Genomic DNA, 22,091 nt, shown 5'->3' with positions numbered 1-22,091 from the left:
TTTTTTCCATGTTCTTCTTTTCATATGCATATTTGTAGAGACGCGGTTCTAATTTATGTGCTCTTGCTTTTTCTCATACCTTCATTTTACTTCCACTTTTCATGATTCTCATTTGTAGTCCCTGTAACATTGTGTCTCATGTTCTAGCTTGATTCCCCATCCCCTCCTCTTTGAACATTCATGCTGTTTATGATTTTTTTATATCAAAATGCTATAGTGACATTCTTTTTGTGAGAAAGCCTTTGTTCTGGGAAATTTTCTTGCAGTATATTCTAAAAGTGGGATTACTATAGACCCTTATTATTTTTTAAATTTACTCTTGAGAGACACAGCCGAGAGGCAGAGACACAGGCAGAGGGAGAAGGAGGCTCCCTGCAGGGAGCCTGATGTGAGACTTGATCCCGGACCTTGGAATCATGCCCTGAGCCAAAGGCAGACGCTCAACCACTGAGCCACCCATGTGTCCTCCTTATTATTATTATTATTTTTTTTAATTTTTATTTATTTATGATAGTCACACACACACGGGGGGGGGGGGCAGAGACATAGGCAGAGGGAGAAGCAGGCTCCATGCACCGGGAGCCCAACGTGGGATTCGATCCCGGGTCTCCAGGATCGCGCCCTGGGCCAAAGGCAGGTGCCAAACCGATGCGCCACCCAGGGATCCCTTATTTTTTAATTTGACTTTTACTTTTTTTTTTTTTTTTATAATAGCCACACACAGAGAGAGAGAGAGAGGCAGAGACATAGGCAGAGAGAGAAGCAGGCTCCATGCAACGGGAGCCCGACGTGGGATTCGATCCCGGGTCTCCAGGATCGCGCCCTGGGCCAAAGGCAGGCGCTAAACCGCTGTGCCACCCAGGGATCCCTAATTTGACTTTTGAATTCAAGATATTGGAAAAATAGATCTGTTTTGAGGCAGTGATGTGGTGCTCTCATCCTGCATCAAACCACAGTTCATACTTGGAATTACCAATAAATCACAACACACCCCAATCCTTTTCTCTTTGTAGAAAAAAAAAAAAGGGTGATTGTTCTCTAAGGGGCTTGTCTTACTTGGCAGTATTCCATCAAGAGCCATCTTGAGCTTTCCTGGGACCTACAGCTCTCGTAAGACTAAGGATTTCCTTCCTCTTCTGCTCTTGTCTCCAGTTTCCAGCCCCACCAACATTTGTTCCTGTGGTATGGTCTCATTTCTGGAGCCCACCCTCTTGGCACTGTGGGCCAGGCCATCCTGTCCTAGGGACTTACTGTAGCCTTGACTAGTATAACTTTCTTACAATGCCTTTTCTGACTAATGTCTTTTGTTTTTGAATCTGGGTTCTTTCTTGTGAATGCTGTTGTCACTATGGTAAGTTCTCTTCCAAGAAGGCAGTAATACCACAGTTCCCTTTTGGGCCACATTCCTCATGGTCTTTGGGATTAGGGGATACAGGCCCCCCCTTCTGTTCGTTCTCTCAGTCTTTATGTTGCCCCACACTTGTTGAGTACTATGTGCCCAGAATTGAACCTGATAACTTAAAAATACAAAAATGAAAAAGGCAGGTTATTATTTTGAGAGCTGGGGAAATTCCAAAAGGAGGTGCCATCTTTACTTGAGTCTCCTGGATTGTCCATCTCACTTATGGACAGATGAGGCCTGAATTCAACAGCTGTGCACCAGGTCTTATGGTCGCTTTGAAGGGAATAAGTCAGTTATGACTGGGTGGGTGTGATACGGCCTAGAAGCTGGAAGGATTCTTGGTCCATTCCCACTCTTCTCTTCCAGGGAGTTTGTGGTTCTGAGTTGGCCACTGATGAGTGTATGAGTGTACAGCTCACCTGAGACCCCCTCTCCCTCTTTGCCTTTACTGCCTCCACTCAGAGCATGATGGGAGCCTGCATGTTTTCATTTCAGACCGATGGATTTCTGAAAGATAACAACAATGCTGCCCAGCGCCTCTTGGATGGGATGAACTTCATGGCCCAGTCGGTGTCTGAGCTTAGCCTGGGGCCCACCAAGGCTGTGACTTCCTGGCTGACAGACCAGATTGCCCCTGCATACTGGAGGCCCAACTCCCAGATCCTGGTACAGTGCGCTGGCGTGGCCCGTTCTGCTGGTGCCATCTTGCCCTATCCTACTTGCTCTGCAAGGGAGGCGTGGGGTTTCTCTTTCAGTCACATTAGCTCCCAGAGCATAAGGGTGAGGCATGGGGGGCAGCCAGTGTCTTCTTGCGTATTGATTTCTCTTGGTGTCACCTCTGCAGTTATTCTCCTTTTGGTAGATTTTTAGTTTCTTTGCCTCCAAGGGCTGGTTATTATTGGTCAGATGTCTGAGATCCCAGAATCTGGAGGAAAAGGGACACGTAGAGGTCATGCAGCTTGATGGATAAATCTCTACAGCACCCACAGCAAGGGAGCCACCCAGCTTTGGCCCACACACTTTGTGACAGGAAGCTCCCACCTCACCAACTTCCCAAGGGCTCTTTTGAGAAGCCGTGGGAAAAAAAAAATTCTCTAAGTCTATGCTAGACTTAGCAGAGTCCTTTCTGAGGACGCTGTGACTCAGCCAGATAGATCCAGGCAGATCTCGGAAGAAAATGGTAGTCGCAGCTGTGCTGGAGCGGGTGCATCCTACGTGACTGAGGCCTCAGCTTCTCTCCGTTCTTGCTGTCGGGGTCTTGCCATTTGCCGTGGTCCTGTGGTCCTCCCCTTGGGTCTCGCTGGCTTTCCCAGCTGGTAGAAACGAATAATATCTGCCTCTCTGTTTTGCGCTTGGAACAGAGCTGTAACAAATGCGCTACATCCTTTAAAGATAACGACACCAAGCATCACTGCCGGGCCTGCGGGGAGGGCTTCTGTGACAGCTGTTCATCCAAGACCCGGCCAGTGCCCGAGCGTGGCTGGGGCCCTGCGCCCGTGAGGGTGTGTGACAACTGCTATGAAGCCAGGAATGTCCAGTTAGGTAACGTGGGGCCCAGGAGCTACAGGGGTGGAGGGGGCCCTCTCTCTTTGGCACTGGGTACTGAGAAGTAGACTCCCACATGCCTAACCCTGTTTCTAACCCAGTCACTGTTGTGAGGGCAGCTGCTACCCTAGTCCCGGCTGGTGTCCTCTAAGCTCTTTGTTAATAGAGTCCTAGGAGTGCGAGTCCTGGGCAGCGGCAGGGAGGATGGTGGGGGGGTCACCATGTCTGTTTACCAGACATGGCTTAGACTGGGCCTTCTTCCTAGAGAAGGTTCTTGGTCACACTCCTAGAACCTTCCTGGCTTATGCTTGATGGTTTTAAAACAGCTCTAGAGGGTTGAGGTAAAGGACTAACAGGGCTCACTCAGTTTCACAGCCCAGACCCTGGCAGTCATTGCAGGGCAGCACAGTGGTATTCTGGGAGAAGAATCCAGAAGCACTCTGCTGTTGCCCCGAGTTTTCCTTTCGGGAAATGACTGAGATGACGGCTTCTTTTCTCTCGCTGTCTACAGACGTGACCGAGGCCCAGGCTGACGATGAAGGCGGGACGCTGATCGCTCGGAAGGTGGGAGAGGCTGTGCAGAGCACTTTGGGAGCCGTGGTGACAGCCATTGACATACCACTAGGTGGGTGTGACGTACATAGGATGAGGGGTCTCAGGGTGCCCTGGGCTGTCATTGTGTCAGAGGCTTGCTGACCTGGATTGAGTTGGGCAGCAAGGAGTAGACTGAAAATTTGCATTTGCTTGCTTCCGCTGCATACCTGAGTGGTGTCGTGTGTATTCCTGGAGGCCACCTCTCATACCCTCCATCGCTGCATCACAGCCTGAAAATGTAAAGGCTTTGCAATAACCACCATTTTATCATGTCTCACAACTTCGAGTCAGGAGGGGTAATTATTCTGGTCTAGGGGGCTTTGCCTGGAGTCACCCCCTGAAGCTCCAGTATGGCAACCTGACCCTACCTCGAGGGGCCGAACCAACCTCACTCTCCCACACTGGGTACTTTGGCCGGGATGCCTGGAAGGCTGGGCTTGGTTGAACCCATCTCCATGTGTTCTCCAGGCCTCTCTACGTGGGTTTTCCAGTGGTAGTTGGACTTCTTGCGTGGGGGCTCAGGACACTTAAGAGCTAGGAAGTAGAAGCTGCCCCTGGTAGTTCTGCTGTAGTCTCCTGTAGTCCCAAAGCCACCTACATTTGAGGGAAGAGGCAGGGGTGTCAAAGAATTTGTGGCTGTCTTTAATTTACCACACAGGCCAAACTATTATTCATTTAGGATTTAAGATAACTTACCTCCAGATGTGAGGGGTACTTGTAACTAGGAGGGCAAGAGGAAGGGGAAGGGAGACCCACCAGTGCATGGAAGGCTTAGGCCCGGGTGTTTCTGCCCATTGCAAGGGAGCAACCAGAGGCTTCTGGGTGGGGGTAGGTGGCGGTGAGGATCGCTTGGATCCGATTCACCAGCATTGTGGTTCAAAGGTGAGCAGACGAGGAACTTTTGACCCAAGAGTGTAGGAGTAGATTTGCCCAGGCTTGAAGCTCAGGTTGCATGTGCTCTCGGGGGTGCCTGGGAGAAGCAGGGCTGCCCTGGGCACAGAGAGCCCACCACCTGTGCTCACCAAGGGCTCACCTGCCCAGCACTCGCTGGCTCCTGGGTCCCCGGCCAGTGTGGGAGACGTGTCCCGTTCTTTCTTGTGATAACCGCTCTTGACCGTGGGTTGTTGAAGAGGAGGAAGCCAAGGCCCTGAGAAGTTAGGTAGCCTCAATCCTAACCTGCTGCTGAGCACGTGCTGGGTGGAGCTGGGATTTGAGCGAAGTCCGCTCCTGACTCCGGGTTTGGGCCGCTCTAGCAGTACTCCAGTGGCTTTTAATCCAGCAGCTGCACTTCAGGGTCACCTGAGAGCATAACAGACAGGCACATCTCAAGGCCTCGGCCCTGCTCCAGATATCCTGACCGGCATGGTATGAGGTGAAGGGCAGGCGGATGCAGGTTTTCGAAGCTTTCTAGATGCGGGATACCTGGGGGGGCGCAGTCGGTTAAACGCCACTTGGGATCGTGAGATCCAACGCTGGGTCGGCCTCGGGCTCCTTCTCCCCCGCCCCCCTCTCCAGGCCCTGCACCCGCTCTCTCAAATCTTAAAAAGCAGAGCAGCTCTGGAGGCAGTTGCGTGTGCGGAAGGGCCACGAGCCAGGGAAGCATCTGAGGCGGCCCTCCTGCCCCGTGGGACCCGGGGCATCCGGTCCCCGTGTCCCGCCCATCGGTGTTCTCCCCTGCCCCAGGGCTGGTGAAGGATGCGGCCAGGCCGGCGTACTGGGTGCCCGACCACGAGATCCTGCACTGCCACAACTGCCGGAAGGAGTTCAGCATCAAGCTTTCCAAGCACCACTGCCGGGCCTGCGGACAGGGCTTCTGTGACGAGTGCTCCCATGACCGTCGGGCCGTCCCCTCCCGAGGCTGGGACCATCCTGTCCGAGTCTGCTTTAACTGCAATAAAAAGCCCGGTGACCTTTAACCCCACTCCCTCTCTGCGTCCTTCACAATTCCTTAGGTTCTCAGGGTTAGAAACGGAAGTGTTGCTGAGGTAGGGCCTCCCCCCGGGTGCCTGTTCTGGCCTGTGTCCTCTCTTCATCCTGGGGCCCCTTTCCTATGGTGGGGGGTGGGGCAGGCGGCTGGCCTGGGTGAGCCTGGCCACAGGCCCGAAGGTGTGGACACCCCCCACCCCACCCCAGGGCAGGGGACCGAGCAGATTCCAGCAAAGGGGAATGAACCGGAATCCGTTGCATTCATTTCAGTTAAAAATAATAAAGACACAAGTATTTGCGTAGATCCTATGGAAGGACCGTGGAGTGTATTCAGGCTGCTGCTGGCTCTGAAGCCTTAGCGCGGTGTGTCCCCAGCGTGGGGACAGGGTGGCCGTGGCAGCAGGTCTTCCCCACAGAGCAGAGCCAGGTACAGAGCCACTGTGTTGCCATTCACCTTTTGCTTCTTCTCTGTGAGCCTTTGAAGACTCTCCTTGACTTTTCCCAGGTACCTCTGGCTTGGAATGGCCTGAAAGGAATCTCCCTGGGCCCCTTGGAGTTGGATCCCTGCCCTGGGCCTAGGCCGATTTCAGTCAGAGACCACCCAGCTTAGCGTGCAGGTCACCAGAGTGGGTGGAGGGTGACAGGGGTCCCTCAGCCCCGAGTACTAGGGAGCGCGCAGGAGGAACCAGGCCTTCCCCAGCGGTGTTCCCTACTTCTTGATGCTTCTGTGTCCGCTTGGCTTTCCCAGAGGCCGCACCCTGCGCCTAAATAGAGGACCTGCTTCCTTCCCCTTCGCCCCTGCGAGCCCACCATCTGCTTCTGAGTGTTGCACTAGGATTTTTATTGCTTATTTTGAAGTGTCTTAAATCTTTGTTTCCTGATACATGCCCCCTCTAGCTGTTGGAGGGGTCCTGTGAGAACTCTTCCAGGGAAACAGCGCACCGAATGGACTGTTAGTTTAAATATATATAAATATTTCAACGGATCGTTAAGAAAAAAATTCTCTTCACTGGTTCTTGCAAGAGAAGTCAAGTGAACTTTTGTTTCTCATCAAGAACCGAGACAGCCATCTCTCGTGACTGGAAAGAGACTGTTGTGCCGAAGTCCCGTCACCGTGGCGGATTTTATCTTTGGTGGCCAAACACGAAGAAGGAAATGGTGACCTGGTTCTTGATGGGACTGGTGGGTGGGCCGAGCTGCAGGGAGGTACGTGGCAGTCATTCCCGGCGTGAGAGTCTGTCGATGGGAGCCCTGGAACGCGGTGATCCTTCTCAGACCTGCTCCCTTACCGCCTCCTGTGGCCCAGTGACTCAGGCCCCACTCTAGTACTGTGTATTCTCAAATTCGCCATTATAAAGGAATCTTCCTGCTGAATATGAACTGTGCTCTTTCCTTTAACTTCCTCAGTAAATCCTGCCTCTTTCTAGTCGATAGGGAAGTAGCTGGTGGTGGCTTTCAGAGCCGGGGGTACCAACTGATGCTCACAGAACTCTATGGTGGCGAGGGCTCCACGCAAGCTCACTGGCCAAGCTGTTGTCCTGTACTTGGGCTGTCCAGCAGCGCTCTCCCTGGCGGGGTGGCCAGCTGGCCGTGGGTGAGGGAGCTGCGACAGCCCGGCCCCGAGGAGGGCAGCCTGAGTCAGGCGCAGTGTGGCTGCTACCTTGAGATGTATGTGCTTGGTTTCACTCGGGTAGCTGTGGGGTCCCAGTCCACTGGGGGGGGGTCCTCTCACGGAAGAGACTAAGTGTTGCTTCTGACCTAGCAGAGCTCTGAGAAAGATGATTTTCTACCTTTTTGTTACCTCCCCCTTCATTCCCTTGCCCTGCCTTGTCAGCAGCTCGTGCATCCATCCTCCATGGTTTTCTCCTCCTTGTGGGCACAGACACTCTGGTCTTTGTCCTTCCCCTTCTTCCTTCCCATTTTTTCCCTTGACTTTCCCTGTCCTGCTCCCATCCCTTTCATCCTTATCTTCTCCCTGCTGTTGGGGTGAGTGGTGTGTATGGCGGGGGCCCAGGTCAGACCTGGCCCTTTGTCTTGTCGTCGTGTTGGGGGGCAGCCCTGAGCATGTGGGTCTGCCGGGCCGCACAGGAATGATGCAGCAATATCTGCACTCCCTTCCTGCACTAGTCTGACCAGGAGAGGAAAGGAGGGGAACCAACCCTGTGTCAAAGTAATAGAAGGGTTCACTTTTCTTGCCCTACACATCCAGTCCCAGCCTCAACGAAAGGGGGGTGAAAACCAGCTAAAGTCGGGATGCAAACAAAGGCTTAAATTATTGAACTGTCTTAATACACATTTCCACTTGATTAATCTTCTGAAACTGAACGTACAATCAGCCAGCACCTGGATGAAGAAACAGGACGTAAATGCAACCTCAGAGACTGCCCGCCGCCCCCCCCCCCCGCCCCTCACCCAGAAAGCCACTAGCCTGACACCTAATAGCATAGATTAGTACCCCCCGCCCCCCTTTAGGGGCTGGCTGTGAAAGGCTTTAATACATTTCTAGTTTGAGATGCCCGCCTGGTCCAGACGGAAGAGCATGCAGCTCTTGATCTCGGGGTTGTGAGTTTGAGTCCCATGTTGGGCATAGAGATTACTTAAAAAATTTCTGGTTTGAAAGACTTGCTCTGAGGTGGAGATCACTGGTGAAGCGGTCTCAGCATTGACGGAAAGGCTTCAGCTGTGGCCAAGCGGTCTCCCGAACAACCCTCTGCCTCCCTTGGGTCTCGCTCTGCCGGTTTGGCTTCCCATATGCAGGTGTCAGTTCTCTGCCAGGGACTACGCTGGGAGCTGACCATGGCTGATGTTCTCACAACCAAACTGGAAGGTAGGGAGTAGTAGTGTTCGTGTTTTACAGCTGGGGACGGTGGTTCAGAGAGGTTCAGAAGCCCGGGGTCGCCTGGCCAAGGAGACTCGAAGCTGAGGTTTGGTTCCAGGTGGGCCTTCTGCGCTCCACCCTGTCACCTGGCCTGGCACTGCAAGGTAGAACTCTTCTTGCCTTCCTCCTCCTTGGGTAGTGAATTATTTTGCATTTCCAGAAAAGACGCTGACCTTACGAAAAAAAAGTGTATCAGGAGGGCTTAGCTCTACATCTGCTCTTTTCCATTGGCCTCAGAAGTTCTCAAGATAAAGGAGATATTTCTTCCCTTTAACTAAAACCTCCCAGATATCGGCTTAGAGATCAAGCTGATGTACCCTGTGCATTGGAGAGACTCGAAGATTGCCCCGAGGCAGCGGCCCCGCAGCGGGCAGCCTGGAGAGGCAGCGACGGGCCGACACGGCACCCGTACACGGCACCCATACACGGCAGGAAGGGGGAACGGAGTTTGGCCTGCAGTTGTTTTCAGATGGTTGTGGAAAATCCTGAGCAGGACAGATGTAGGGCTGACAGGTAAGTCGGGCTAACCTGGTCTCAGAGGACGCCTCTGGGGACCCCTCCAGGAGGGCCCTCCGGAGCACGTCAGGCTGGCTGAACGCTAAGGCGGCTACACAGCCAGGTGGCGGAAGCAGAGGTTTACTTGTGGGCCGGCACTTCTGAGAAGCAGGGAGAACCAGGGCCGCTGTCCGCTCAGCCCGTTTGCGGGGCTCCAGGCAAGCCAACGCCAGGCCCCGTAGGAAGGGAGCTCATCTGAGCTCCATGCTGCTGTCCCATGGCCTGTTCATTTGCCACCTCTGGTTGTCACCTGGGACGGGGCAAAATTCCCTAATAGCCGTGGCAGTGGAAAATGCTTCATCCGGACTGTGTAACACACCGCTCTGGGGCACTGTGTCAGCGAGCGCACAGACCAGAAGGCTGAACTTCTCCGCTATGTTTGACCACTTGTCATAACCAGATGTCAGAAGTGATTGCTAACCAGAGATCAGAACAGATTTGCTCAGTTTAGAGGTTTGAAAGAACCACTCCCTCCTTTTTATTTTTTTTTAAATTTATTTATGATAGTCACACACACAGAGAGAGAGAGAGAGGCACAGAGACATAGGCAGAGGGAGAAGCAGACTCCATGCATCAGGAGCCCGATATGGGATTCGATCCCGGGTCTCCAGGATCGCGCCCTGGGCCAAAGGCAGGCGCTAAACCACTGCACCACCCAGGGATCCCCACTCCCTCCTTTTTAAAAAAGCCTAGGGGAAATCGAAAAGGATCGATGGCTGTAACTGGCTAACGAGGAACTTGGGCTGGGACACAGGTGTTTAGAGTTCAGAAGGCATCGTGTCGAACTCCCCTGCCATTCTCCTGATGTCCCCACTGTGTGGGGAGAGCTCAGAATCAGACCCGGTAGTACCCACGGGCACTCAGCTCCACAGGAAGTACAGAACCATGAGGAAAACTGTAGGAGATGGCCGATACCAGCAATTTAAAATTGCAGATCCTGTAATGAACTTTTGTATATAGTGATAACCCCAAACTTGTGGGGACAGAAGTGAGTGGATGTTAGGTTCATGGCTCAGCATTTTCTTTTTTTTAAGATTTATTTATTCACGAGAGACAGTGACAGAGTGACATAGGCAGAGGGAGAAGCAGGCTCCATGAGGGAGCCCAAGGTGGGACTTGATCCCAGGATCCCACTCTGAGCCGAAGGCAGATGCTCAATCACTGAGCCACCCAGGTGCCCTGTGCCTCAGCATTTATGCTTGTGTTCCTGGGCAGGGTCACGTCACCAAAGTGAATCCGAAAAACCCCAGAGTGACAGTGGCCACCTGGACCCTTCAGTCATGCAGATATTTTCTGAGACCTATGTGCACATCACTGTGCCAGGGCTGCAGATACAGGGACCAAATCTAAATGACTGAACACTTAAGAATCTTGGCAATTAGCAAACTTACCACTGCTGAGGACCAGAAAAATTCATTTACCTGGTGATTGGATATCATGAATCCTTAGCATTGCGTGCTTACACTTGCACCAAGCCATTTCCTGACTTCTCCACAGCACTTACTGTTATAACACAAGGATCATCAGTGACTGGAGGCATGTGAGCAGCAGAGGACGTGGCCCCAAGTCCCAGCTCTGCTGACCAGTCTGTGATTGGAGCAAAGTCAGTACCTCTGTGCGCAGCCTTCTCCAGCTGTAAAGTGATTCTAGTAATTTGTACGTTACTACTGCTGTGCCACCGTTATGGGTTGTTACAAGGATCAAGTAAGATGGGAGAAAGTTCTTTATAAAATAGGAAGCACTAAAAATATGTAACATAGCTCATCTATCGGATAGCCAGTCTGCTCTTTTTTTTGGATTTGGTCCTCTGTACTAGAGTTCTGGCAGAAAACAGAATTACTACCACTCAAGGGTGTAATTGGAGTTTAATTGGCAAAGTTCCTGGGCTAGCAAGTGAGGTGCAGTTACTAGTAGATCTGAAGGGACAAATGGAAAGAAGGTGCTGGAACCTAGAGGGTGTGATGTTCCAACAGGAGCTGCAGCCTTGGGTGGAGGAACACAGCCACAGCCTGCCACATCCCAGCAGAGGGGTGGGCAGGGAGTCCACTGCTGTTGTCCTTCCAGGTCAGCTTCTTAGGGTGTGCACAGAGCAGGCAGGGGGGCCTGGGTCTGGGGGCCAAGGTTAACGCTCTCTAGCAAAGCCACTACAGCTGGTCTGTATTACCCCTCACCCAAGATTTGAGTAGCTGTTACGCAGCTGGTTTCACTGCTGTAGTGAACAATCATCAATCATGATCTTCTGAATCGTTAACAGAAGCAATGCAACACACAGTTCTTTCTAGTTTATTGTTTGGTAGAAAGGCTCTTGAACGCTGTATAAACATCTCAAAGTGCTTCTAGATTACAGAAAGTCAAGGCCAATTTTCTTTGAGACGGGGCCCTGTAATCTGACATTCTAAATCACCATTACAGAAATAGGAGCTGTTGTACTTAACATTCTGGAAGGTGCCTCCACAAAGTATGCTAGGACCTGTTTAAAACCTCGAGCATCTAGAAAGATCCATCTTTCCTTCCAATGCCTATGGATGGTGATAAAAGGAGAAAGTGAGGTCTGTCGATGTTGAATGAGTCTGAGAAGGCTTTTTAATGACTGCAAAATCCAGCCTTCAATCTTTACCTCTAGAGACTGAGAAATGATTTCCCCACCTCCCTCCCTGTCTCCCCAGCTGGCTTTCTCCAGTCCACATGCAGATCTTTTTGGGACCTAGGCACTCAGTGCACCACAGTCTCACCCAACCTCATCATTAGCCCTCTTGAAAGGGCTTCTGGTAAAAGAAACAGTTTTAGTTTAGTTACTGCCAATCTTTAGCCCTTAGAAAAAGTATTTTTTAAGAAAAAAAAAAAAAAAAGGGAGGGGGGACACAGAGTATTCTAAGGAATTCAACAAGGAAATAAGTACCTTTTATGAAAAGGACTTTTGAGCTCTCTGAGCTCACAACTTAACTGAAATAACTTTACTGAAGTGTCTCCACATAAAACAGTACCTACTTCCTGACAGCTGGATGGATGGATCTGTGTACACAGAACGTCTACTTAAAATGCCCTCATTGGAAACAGCAACTGTGGCAGAAGTATAGCTGCTCCTTACTTCTTAAGTCAAATCCACATCCCTCCAGGCTGTACCCTGTGGAATTAGGTGTAGGAGAAACAGTAAAGGTCCTGCTGGACAGCCATGAGCAGCCCTGGGGCTCCCCGGAAGCCCCCGAGCCGAGAAGAGAAGGCCACACTGGGTATGTCAGCCTTAGAGGTAGGATGTGGAGAGGGTATGGTTCTGAGCAGGCAGGCGTCATGGAAGCTCCAGATTCTCGTGTAGCAGTCCTGGCCCACTGGGAGAGAGAGAAGAGACACGGAAGGTTAGTGAGCGAACACACAGGAGCACTTGTATACACGTGGACCTAGCTTCTCATGATTCCTAAGACTAGACGGGACTCCACAGGAGCCAAAACACAAACCCAAATGAAAATGATTTCTGAGAATATGTACTTCTTGAAAATCAAAAGTTGCAGGTCTGGTGCTCTAGAATCACAACTAGTCACAGGTATTCCAAGTCGCAGGATGCACTGGCTGGCTGTGTGACACCTTGGCTGGTGCACAAGGCATCCTAAGAGGTGGGTGCTCTACTTCTCTTGCATCAAGGTCTATTCAAGGGGGAGCAACAGGTTTCCTCTTTGTAAAAGAGTAACCAGGAAGATCTCTTCACTTCAAAATATCCTGGGGACAAACCAGGCGACAACTCTCACCAGAGCTGTTTCTGGTTTAATGGCTCAGTTCCTAAGACCAGCTAAGTCTTCAGGGCTCACAGCTGTAAGGAACGTGGCACCAAACAACCATTGTCTGCAGGAGCCCCGACACGCTACTGGAGACCTTCTGAGGAAGGTCTTAGGGTCTCACGGACTTTGCCACTGGAGAGGCTATGCGGCCACCGGCACTCCCTCGGCATGGCTCAGGCTGTGCGGCTCACAGAGGACTGCACTAGTCCACCACCCATGCCTGCCTCTCCGCGGGGCTCCTCTCTTTCCTGTTATTCAGAGCACAGCAGCTCTTCTGGGATGGAAACTAGGCTTAAACAGGAAGCTAACTGCTGCTGGGGGTGGAGAGTAGTAAACAAGCCTGAGAAAGTTCTAACAAAGTGATGCTTCTTTGGCACAAAAAAAGATTCATGGAGAATAAGTACATTCTGTAGGCATATCTGCACATCTGAGGACATGTCAAGACTAAGAATATATTCCTTAATGTCAAGGGCTTATTTCATGTGTCAAACCAAACCACCGAACTTTCATGATATCGGAGCATTCTGTCCTCCCAGAAACAGCAAAATCTGTGATCAACCTGTAGCTCTTCAAGGGAATTTTCGATTTATTCATTTATGAGACACACAGAGAAAGAGGCAGAGACACACACAGGCAGAGGGAGAAGCGGGCCCCATGCAGGGAGCCCGATGTGGGACTCGATCCCAGGACCCCTGGAGCACGACCTGAGCCAAAGTTGGACGTCCAACCCCTGAGCCACCCAGGCATCCCATCTTCCCAGGGAATTTAGTGGCTCAACACTTCTGCTCTATTCTGTAATATGGATCCTCAGGGACGGTGTCAAGGGGATCAGGACCAGTTCTGTTACAATGACTTTAACTTCTTTTCTCAGCATGCTCTGCTGGAAAGTGAGCACAAAGAACAGGGAAGCCCACGCTGTTGAACAGGACGGGATAAGGGCCACACTGAATGCAGACCAGGTGAACACCCAGGCCTCCCAAGCTGCTGCGTTTTGTTGCACGTAGCTTGCCTGTTACTGAGGTTATGTTCTCCCACTCATGTGAGGACAAAGGGCTGTTCTAACTGGTGGGTGTTTAACTGCTGCTCAATAACATCCTCTTCAATGTCCCACCTAGTCTCTCCGACAGTCCACAGTCCCATGTACTCAGTTCTCATGTGGAGGAGTTTCTCCCTCTGCCATTTTATCTGATGGGACAGAAAGAGCTTCCCTTCCCCAGGTACCTGCTACCACAATTCCTTCTTCCTCGTGCACATGCAGGGGCAGGTAGGCATACTCATTCACATGACCTTCATACTGTCTTAAACACTTAGTGGTCCTCAGGTCCCACAGCTTGATCTGTGGAAAGCACAAGAGGCCATTAGATAGTGAACCCAGGCAGGGCAAGGTGGTCTCCAAACACTTCTCAGAGTTAAGGGAATCTAAGTTTCAAAAGCACCAAAACCAGTTTCGTGTTTGTCTAGACCAGTCGGGGCTCCCAGTGGGCAGCAAAGCAGCTGCCCTTCAACTTGGTCTCTCCCCAGCTACCACCTGGCAGAAGAGTCTTTATCTTTTAAAAGATTTTATTGTAATGTAATCTCTGCACCCAACCTAGGGCTTGATCAAGAGTTGCATGTTCCTCTGAATAAGCCAGCCAAGCGCCCCAACAAGAGGGTCTTTTCTGAAGAGCCAGGAACTCCTACCGTTCCTGCCATGTCGGATGCCATCAGGTTTTGTTCTTCTTGGAGGATTTGCACAGAGGTCACTGCTGAGTCATGGAATAGGCGGGTGGCCTTCCAGCCCTTGCCCTGATTTCGGCAACGTAGATCTATGGCAAAGATCTCCCCAGAACGACAGCCGTTAAACAGCAAAGGAGCCTATGGAAAGAGGAACTGTTTGGTACCATCTCCTCTTAAGGCTGGGAGGGTTGTGCCCTCCAGACACAACCCCTGCCTTGTTTCCCCTCTCCTAGCCCCTAGGTTACAGGTTGTGGGCGATGGTGTGGCCAGGGTTTGAGCCTCGGTGTAGCTGGAAGAGTTCCTTATGAAAAGGTAAAAGAACCGGACCCTTTGTGTCTTCCAGCATCCTCCCTGCTGGCTGCATTGGCCCCTTAGGCCTCAAACTCTGTGATGCTCAAGTGATGGTGGCTTATGTCCACCAAGGTCCCTTATCAGAGCCAGGGGGAGGAGAATGGAGTAGGAGGGATCAGAGATGCGGGGAAGGCTTGTAGTCCCAAATGGGGCAGACGGCTGAAGAAACCTGAATGATACACTCTGTGCTTACTGCAGAAAGGAGCTTGGTACACTCCCTCCTCCATACTTTTAAAGATGGCATTTTCAATGGATAAGTCTCTGAAATGTAGTATTGAGTGGAATTTTGATTTAAAAAATTTAAAATATATAATTTGAAAACTATATCTGAAGCTAGTAAGTGTTCAGAATTGAGATTTAATTTATACATTAAAAAAATTTCAAAAAAAAAAAAAATTTTCAGGCAGCCCGGGTGGCTCAGCCCAGGGCCTGATCCTGGGGACCGGGATCGAGTCCCACGTCAGGCTCCCTGCATGGAGCCTGCTTCTCCCTCTGCCTGTGCCTCTGCCTCTCTCTCTCTCTCTCTCTCTCTGTGTCATGAATAAGTAAATAAAATCTTTAAAAAAAGTTTTTTTTTGTCTTTCTGGCTAATCCAAGTGCTCAAAAACTGCTAACAATTCATTTAAATAGAAGTTGTTTAAAGCGAGTTTAGCCAGGCCTTTCTAAATCAGCCATTTTCATCCAGTACATATATAATCACCAAGTAACCTGCTAATCCTTTCTAATGTCCTTTCCCCCCCCAAAAATGAGAAGTGACCAGATGCCACAGAGGAATCCAGTTTCGATCCAGCAAAATTTCCACCCGTGGGAAACTTTACATTGTCCATCCCCACCCCCATCTAACCAACCAACCATGAGGGCAAACTGCTGGGCCAAGACATCACTGCTGGTCCCAAAGGACTGCCGGTGTCCCGTCACCACGTTGGTCACTAGGACCCGCCGAGACAAGCCTGACAGAGACAGATGGGGCAGAGAGACAAATATCACTCATGGTCTTGAAACAGGAGTTTCAAGTTTGTGAAGGTCTGTCCTCTGGGGACCGTGGGAGCAGCTGTGGCTCACCTGTACTGAAGCAGTTGTTTGCCTGAATGTTCAGGGACCATGCACAGGACCAGGCGCCAGGGATCCGGAAGCTGCAGAGCATGCCAGGCCGGTCTCCTGCTGAGCGCAATGGTGAATATAAAAGATGGCTGCTCTTGAGGGGACCTTCCCTCCATGCTGCCAGCCCAGTGACCACTTATGTGGGAAACCTCCAGGAATGGATGTTCAGAGATCTACACCTTGGCCCACTCTGGGTTTTATATGGTAACAAGGAAGAGACACAGCTGGGGTACCTGGCTCAAAATGGGTCATTCTGAGAATGAGCACATGAATCTTTCCTGACTTCCCAGCATTAGTGTTGGAACTACTAACTGCCAGCAGGGAGGCCGGGTTGTGTTTCTTTACAAGAGGGTTTCAATCCCACATCACACTATTAGATGTGTGACATCAAGCAAGACATTTTTAAAATAAGCCTTTTAATTAATAATAAAGGGCATACCCCCCAAATATATAGTGCAATGAGTTATAAGTAAATGTAGCCATGTAACCACCACTCGGGTTAAGCAGAACATGCCAGTACTCTGATAACGCTCATAACACTCTTCCCTAGAGGGAACCACTATCCTGACTTATGACACCACAGGTCAGTTCTGTAAGGCAGGTTCTGAACCTCTATGCCTCAGTTTCCCCATCTATAAAAATGGTGGCAACCCATACTCCTGCCATACGCTTACTGCACGATGAAACGTCAGGCACAAGGCTGAGTATGCATCATCTCACTTAATTCTCTACGTGACCCGATGGGGTAGGTGTTCTCTTCACATAAGGTAAGCAATCTGTTCAAGTTGGTAAGGGGTAGAGAGCCAGGATTCATGCCAGGTCTGCCTGAAGGCCTGTACTCTTAAGAGGCCTGGCCCTTGTCTAATGGATCCTAATTCTCTGAGAGACTGAAAACTTAACACCTGGAATGCTGCCAGGAAGAAGTCTGACTGCCTCCCTGCACATAGAATCCAAGCATCCCCAGCAGCACCCACCAGGCTTTTCTGTGTGATCTGTATGGGCAGCCCAAATAAATATTTTGATCTCTTGCACTGGTTACAAACACTAACTTTCCTGGCTGCTGAACTGACCTCAAAGAAGGGGTAGGTAAAGATGTACGTACAAATCCTGGGTCATATTTAAAGAATTCTCCTAGAAGTACTTCTGCAGACTGACTTGGACTCGCGCAGCTTGTGGTTCCCAGCCCTCCTGCCCCTGCCTTCTCCATGGGGTATACACCATCATGGGCTGCAGCTCCTGGGAGGCGGGGACTGAGACCTCCCTCAGAGCACCTCCTCATCCAAAGGGAAAGGACCTGGTACCTGGATGGCTACTGACGAACAGCGATGCTGGGAGCAGGGTGGCACAGCCTGGAGTCTCTGCGATTCCCATGAGGCAGAGCCTGGAAAAGCTGTTAAGGATAGTCAAGTACAAGGCTGTCCTTCGGGAAGAGAATGGGCATTAGTACCCTTCAAGAAACTAACACCATGAGCCAGAGTCAATACATTTACATGTTCCATATTTAGTTTCAGATTAAAAAAAAATATTTGACAGAGAGCGAGCACGCATAAGCGGGGGGGGGGGGGGGGGGAGAGAACAGCAAGGGGGAGGGGGAGGCAGACTCCCCAATGAGCAGGGAGCTTGACGTGGGGCTTGATTCCAAGATCCTGAGATCATGACTTGGGCCGAATGCAGAAGTTTAAGCAACTGAGCCACTCAGGCGCCCCTAGTTTCAGATTTTTTTAAAGGAAAAAAAGGCCATAGATAGTTCAATGTCTCCCTGACCCCTCCCCAGTCCAATTCCTCCCTCTTCCCTACCCAGTATCACATTCTAAAACTGGTCTGAGTTCTGGGCCATGCTCTATTCTTTCCACAGAGCATCTTCTACAACTGTTCCATCTCCACTGTCTCCTAGATTCATCTGTGTTGATGTTTGTAGCTCCAGTCTCTTCACCTTCCCAGTGGAGCACATCTTTGAACAAACATACAATTCATCTGACTCATCTCCTGCTGATGGGCACTTACACTGTTTTGAGTTTTTTCGTTCTGCTGCTGGAATGAGCATCCCCCTCCTGTTCCTCTGTCTTGTACTCCATGTGGGGGAAGCTGCTTTAAGGCATTGTTTTCTTGTACCCATGGTATGAGTTTTGTTTTATGCTGCTACATGCCACTTACATACAAAAGTTTCATAAAATATTCACCCTTACTGAATATGAGACTCATAACTTTCTAGTCTACTGCATTAAAAGAATGGTTTCAAAATGATGTTGCGACCCATGGATGGAGGTCATGACGTGCAGTCTGGAAACAGGCTCCAGTGTCCACATCTGGTGTGGGACCGTGGGGTGGGAAGGTATGTGCACCTTCATCCAAAAGGGGTTTTATGATTTTCTTACCCCAGCAGTCTTTCCCATTTGCCAAAACTGGGCGTTATCAGACTTAAGATTTCTGCTCATCTGAATGGCTATAAACGAACATATCATTTTAACTTTAGTTTCCTGGACTAGAACTGGGTGTGCTGATGCATCGGATCAGTCACTTGGGTTTCCTTTTCTTTGAACCACCTCCATCTGTGCCTTGCCTATCGGATTGGATTGTCCGGTATGTGTCTATCAGATTGGATTGTCTTTGACTGACCTGCTCCCTCTCCCTTCACCTCAGAGGAGTTTGTGTTTCTTCCACTTCCTTCCCTTCCCTTCCCTCTTCAGCACTGAAACCTAGGTCTGACACTAACGTCCCAGTGAAATACCCTCCCTGAGGTTTCCAACAGACTCTGTTTCTCATGTGGATCTTTCCAGTCCTGCCTGCGGTCATGTGGCACCGTTTGTAACGACACACTCAGTGGTGACCTCCACGACCACCTTCTAGCAGGCCCCGCTTGGACTTTCTCTAATCACCTATACTTCATGGCCTAGATCCTACAACTCCCCGACTTGTGCCTCTCCTCCACCCTTGCTCATCCACCACACCCTCTCCCCTGCCCGCAGTCTTGCAGCAGCCCTCTGCCTGAGGTCCCACCCTTGCCCACCTCTCCTAAGCTACACCTCCAGCACCACAATCCTCCAGAACATCCCAGCAGCAGCGGCCCCACCTTGCCAGAGACATCAGATACCAGACCACTTACCACTGTCCCATGTGCCAAGCTCCTCTCTGCCTCTTCCTTCTGCTGGAAGCTCTGTCTCCTCTAGGAAGGCCACCCCAATTTCTCCATCCTGCTAGCATCCACCTGCCCCACAGAGACTGAACGCCTCCTGCACTGCCCTCTCTAGCACTTGCACAGGGATTGCATCTGTTTAATAGATTTTGGTAGAACAAACACACACACCCTCACTGAAAACACATGCAAAGCAATCAGGCAAAATCCCTGATTGTCTGAATGTGTGATGTGTGCATGTCACGCTGCCTTGGGCAGTAGGCCCTTGTTAAGTATTTCCAATAGGGAGACTGCTGAAGCTATAAATGATAATCCCACAGCTGGGCAGCCAAAGTCTTTCCTAAAGAAACCTCTTTTGCTTCTGGGTTTGGAAGGCAAGGATGTGTGGAGGGGATCCCTACCCAGGTGCACTTTTAGTTACCAGGACTCAGATCTAGATTACCCCAAACTTGGTGTGATACTAATGAGGCCATTACCAGATTTGGTCACTTCAGAGGCCACAGGTGTTGGAAAGCCCAGGAAGGGCAGCTTCAAGCCTAACCTTTCCCCATTCTGTAGGGGAAATGCAGAGGACTGGGCTCAACAAACTGACATTTTGGTAAAGGGAGAAGTTCCATGACCTTCAGCAGAAGCAGCAGGAACACAGAAGCCTGGAGATTACCTGAAATGACCACCAGAGGGCAAGCGGATGACAAAGTTATACACCACGCTCTTTAAACCCACTTACATGGGGATCCCCGGTGGTGCAGCGGTTTAGCGCCTGCCTTTGGCCCAGGGCGCGATCCTGGAGACCCGGGATCGAATCCCACGTCGGGCTCCCAGTGCATGGAGCCTGCTTCTCCCTCTGCCTATGTCTCTGCCTCTCTCTCTCTCTGTGTGACTATCATAAATAAATAAAAATTAAAAAAAAATAAAGCCACTTATATGGATTTTTATCTTCTCCTTAGCATAAGGAGAAAACCTGGGGAAATGTCATCCTGTTTTAAGATCAGAAATCAGAGCAAGGTTCTTGTTTTCTGTCCTTTAAGACCTGGTCTCTTCTGTCCTCTGGGAACATCATCACAGTAACAAATGGTCTTACACTCCTATAGAATCCCACCACATGAAAGCCACATAAATTTTCAATTTACAAACCGCACAGTTTATAACCAGAGCTCTGATGTACCATAAGCTTTTAAAAAGAGTGCTATAGGACAAATTAAAAAACCCCCAACAGGTTCTGATTCAGCCATCACGTGTTGAGGACCTATGTGATGTGTCAAGCACAGTGCTAAGTGCATTCATAGACATTAACTAATGTTAGCCCTGTGACAACTCGTGAAGTAGGCACTAGGTATGAGTGGTTACAGGGTTTTAAGAATTCATTTATTATGAAAATGAATCAAAGATAAGACTCATGAACATGTGGCTTTGGGTCAAACAATACTAGTCCCAGAAGCATAGGACACAGTTTTCTTGTCCATCATCAACAGCCCCCAGGGATTCCAGAGGGAGGGTCCAACCAGCCTGACACTGTACTCCTGTGCTCTTAGTAAAAGAGTCCTGATTGTTCTCTGAGATGACAGAGACTAGAATGGAGAATGTTCTAAAGAACGCTGTCTCTGGGGGCGCCTGGGTAGCTAGTTTAAGCGTCTGCCTTCAGCTCAAGTCATGATCCCAAGGATCAATGACTTAGGCCCTTGTTGGGCTCCCTGCTCAGCAGGGAGTCTGCTTCTTCCTCTTCCTCTGCCCTTTACCCTGCCCTGCTCATGCTCATTCTTGCTCTTGTTCTCACTCTCAAATAAAAACAACAACAAAAAGGCGCTGTCTCTGGCAGGGATCCTAGGCAGAGAGTCCACACACCCATGGTCCAATGTCGAAGGATGCTTTACTGATGTCCGCCCTTGGTCTCTCCACTGCCAGAGGCCCAGCCCACCCTCAAACCACTGCAGCTCTGAGCTCCTCCTCCTTCACCTCAGGAGGCTGTGGGGTTCCTGTTGTTAAGGCTTTCCTGTCCCTAACTGTGTCTGGCATAAAGTGACATAAATGTCACCCTGGGAACCCCGTTACTTCTCTGTGCTCCACAGACATCCTGTTTGCCACTCAGCTGCACTATTCTTTCCTCAAAGGTGAGACGTGTACAAAATGGTGCAGACTTCTGACCACTAAGATGCTGCCTCACAAACCCCACAGACGCCCAGCTCCACACTAGGCCATGGCCTGCCCACCAAACCTCTTCCTCTAACAAAAGATACAGAATGTGGGAATCCAGGTGATTCAGTGAGGCCCAGCACACAGAGTTCACCTGGTGAGGAAGAACACAGTGAGAAGGAAAGATTGGTTTGACTGCTAGCTCACGGAGAAAGAGAAATGCTTTCCTATGGAATAACTAGTGGGGATACAGACATGGTATTTCTTTCTTCACTCTCACTCCTAGAGGGGCTGGAACAAGCATCAGAACAGGGAAGTTCCCTGCTCCACCATGCAGGGCCTGAAGAGGAACAGGAAGTAACCCTTATACTTTGGTCCTCTGCCATCAGCATGGACCTCACAGTGAGAATTCTGCTACTCGCTCTGGTGTAGGGATGGCTTCTTTGCAATAGCTGGAAACAAACCTAATTGAAAAAGGCATACTGTATCTCACTTCACTCAGAAACCATTTTCACCTTGTGTCCATCTTTTGGTCCATGTTCCCAATGAACAGAATCGTGCCACTTCTTACGCAGTCATCACCCAGGGGAATTTAATATTGACACACCCTGGACAGGAGGCTGTGTTAAATTTATGTAACTTCTGTATAGGCTATGGACTGGCTGAGTGACTGATGCACAAGAAAACTGTCCACCCAAACTAGCACAGCCCACCTTCCCAGGAACTCTGTGCTTGGCAAGGGCTCCTTTGGATCACCTCTATCCTCCTGGAGGGGAGGTCTGCACAACCAGTTAGAGAAGCCTTTCAAGCCTAAAGAAGTTTCACGCCTTCTCTCAATTGTTGACAGGATTTCCCTTCCAAGATAAGACACTCTAGGCCCTTTTCTTCCCCTATGGGTTCTCAAGATCTCTGACTCCATTCTCCCTTGGGAGGATAGGTACTCAAGCCCCACCTTCTCCATAAAGTTCTCTCCTCTCCTCTGAACTGGGC

The 22,091-nt window shown here is 50.3% G+C and overlaps 2 protein-coding genes and 1 long non-coding RNA gene across 13 annotated transcripts in view; 1 reads left to right on the top strand and 2 right to left on the bottom strand.

Moving 5' to 3' along the window:
- The window catches only part of ZFYVE1 (zinc finger FYVE-type containing 1), a 55,037-nt gene extending 48,196 nt beyond the window's left edge, over positions 1-6,841 (top strand). For all 4 annotated transcript variants that reach the window (XM_077909887.1, XM_077909890.1, XM_077909888.1 and 1 more), the window contains 4 exons: positions 1,898-2,068; positions 2,764-2,944; positions 3,459-3,572; positions 5,225-6,841. In XM_077909887.1, coding sequence (XP_077766013.1) covers positions 1,898-2,068; positions 2,764-2,944; positions 3,459-3,572; positions 5,225-5,457 — 699 coding nt within the window. In that variant the 3' untranslated portion in view covers positions 5,458-6,841. The remainder of the gene's footprint in view (positions 1-1,897; positions 2,069-2,763; positions 2,945-3,458; positions 3,573-5,224) is intronic.
- On the bottom strand, positions 649-7,590 carry LOC144320854 (uncharacterized). Its single transcript, XR_013386494.1, has 2 exons — positions 4,575-7,590; positions 649-4,135 (listed from the first exon to the last, which is right to left on the bottom strand). It is a non-coding gene; the product is annotated as an uncharacterized LOC144320854 (long non-coding RNA).
- Positions 7,591-11,167: 3,577 nt separating this feature from the next.
- The window catches only part of DCAF4 (DDB1 and CUL4 associated factor 4), a 29,779-nt gene continuing 18,855 nt past the window's right edge, over positions 11,168-22,091 (bottom strand). For 7 of the 8 annotated variants that reach the window (XM_077909882.1, XM_077909884.1, XM_077909878.1 and 4 more), the window contains 7 exons: positions 21,206-21,255; positions 17,140-17,219; positions 15,800-15,898; positions 15,590-15,687; positions 14,351-14,524; positions 13,892-14,006; positions 11,168-12,226 (listed from right to left, as the gene is read on the bottom strand). In XM_077909882.1, the coding sequence (XP_077766008.1) occupies positions 12,033-12,226; positions 13,892-14,006; positions 14,351-14,524; positions 15,590-15,687; positions 15,800-15,898; positions 17,140-17,219; positions 21,206-21,255 (810 nt within the window). In that variant the 3' untranslated portion in view covers positions 11,168-12,032. The remainder of the gene's footprint in view (positions 12,227-13,891; positions 14,007-14,350; positions 14,525-15,589; positions 15,688-15,799; positions 15,899-17,139; positions 17,220-21,205; positions 21,256-22,091) is intronic. The other variant, XM_077909885.1, reaches the window with a different exon arrangement.

Source organism: Canis aureus, chromosome 9, assembly GCF_053574225.1.
Source record: "Canis aureus isolate CA01 chromosome 9, VMU_Caureus_v.1.0, whole genome shotgun sequence".
NCBI classification, from domain to species: Eukaryota; Metazoa; Chordata; class Mammalia; order Carnivora; family Canidae; genus Canis; species Canis aureus.
This window is presented reverse-complemented; position numbering and strand designations above follow the sequence as displayed.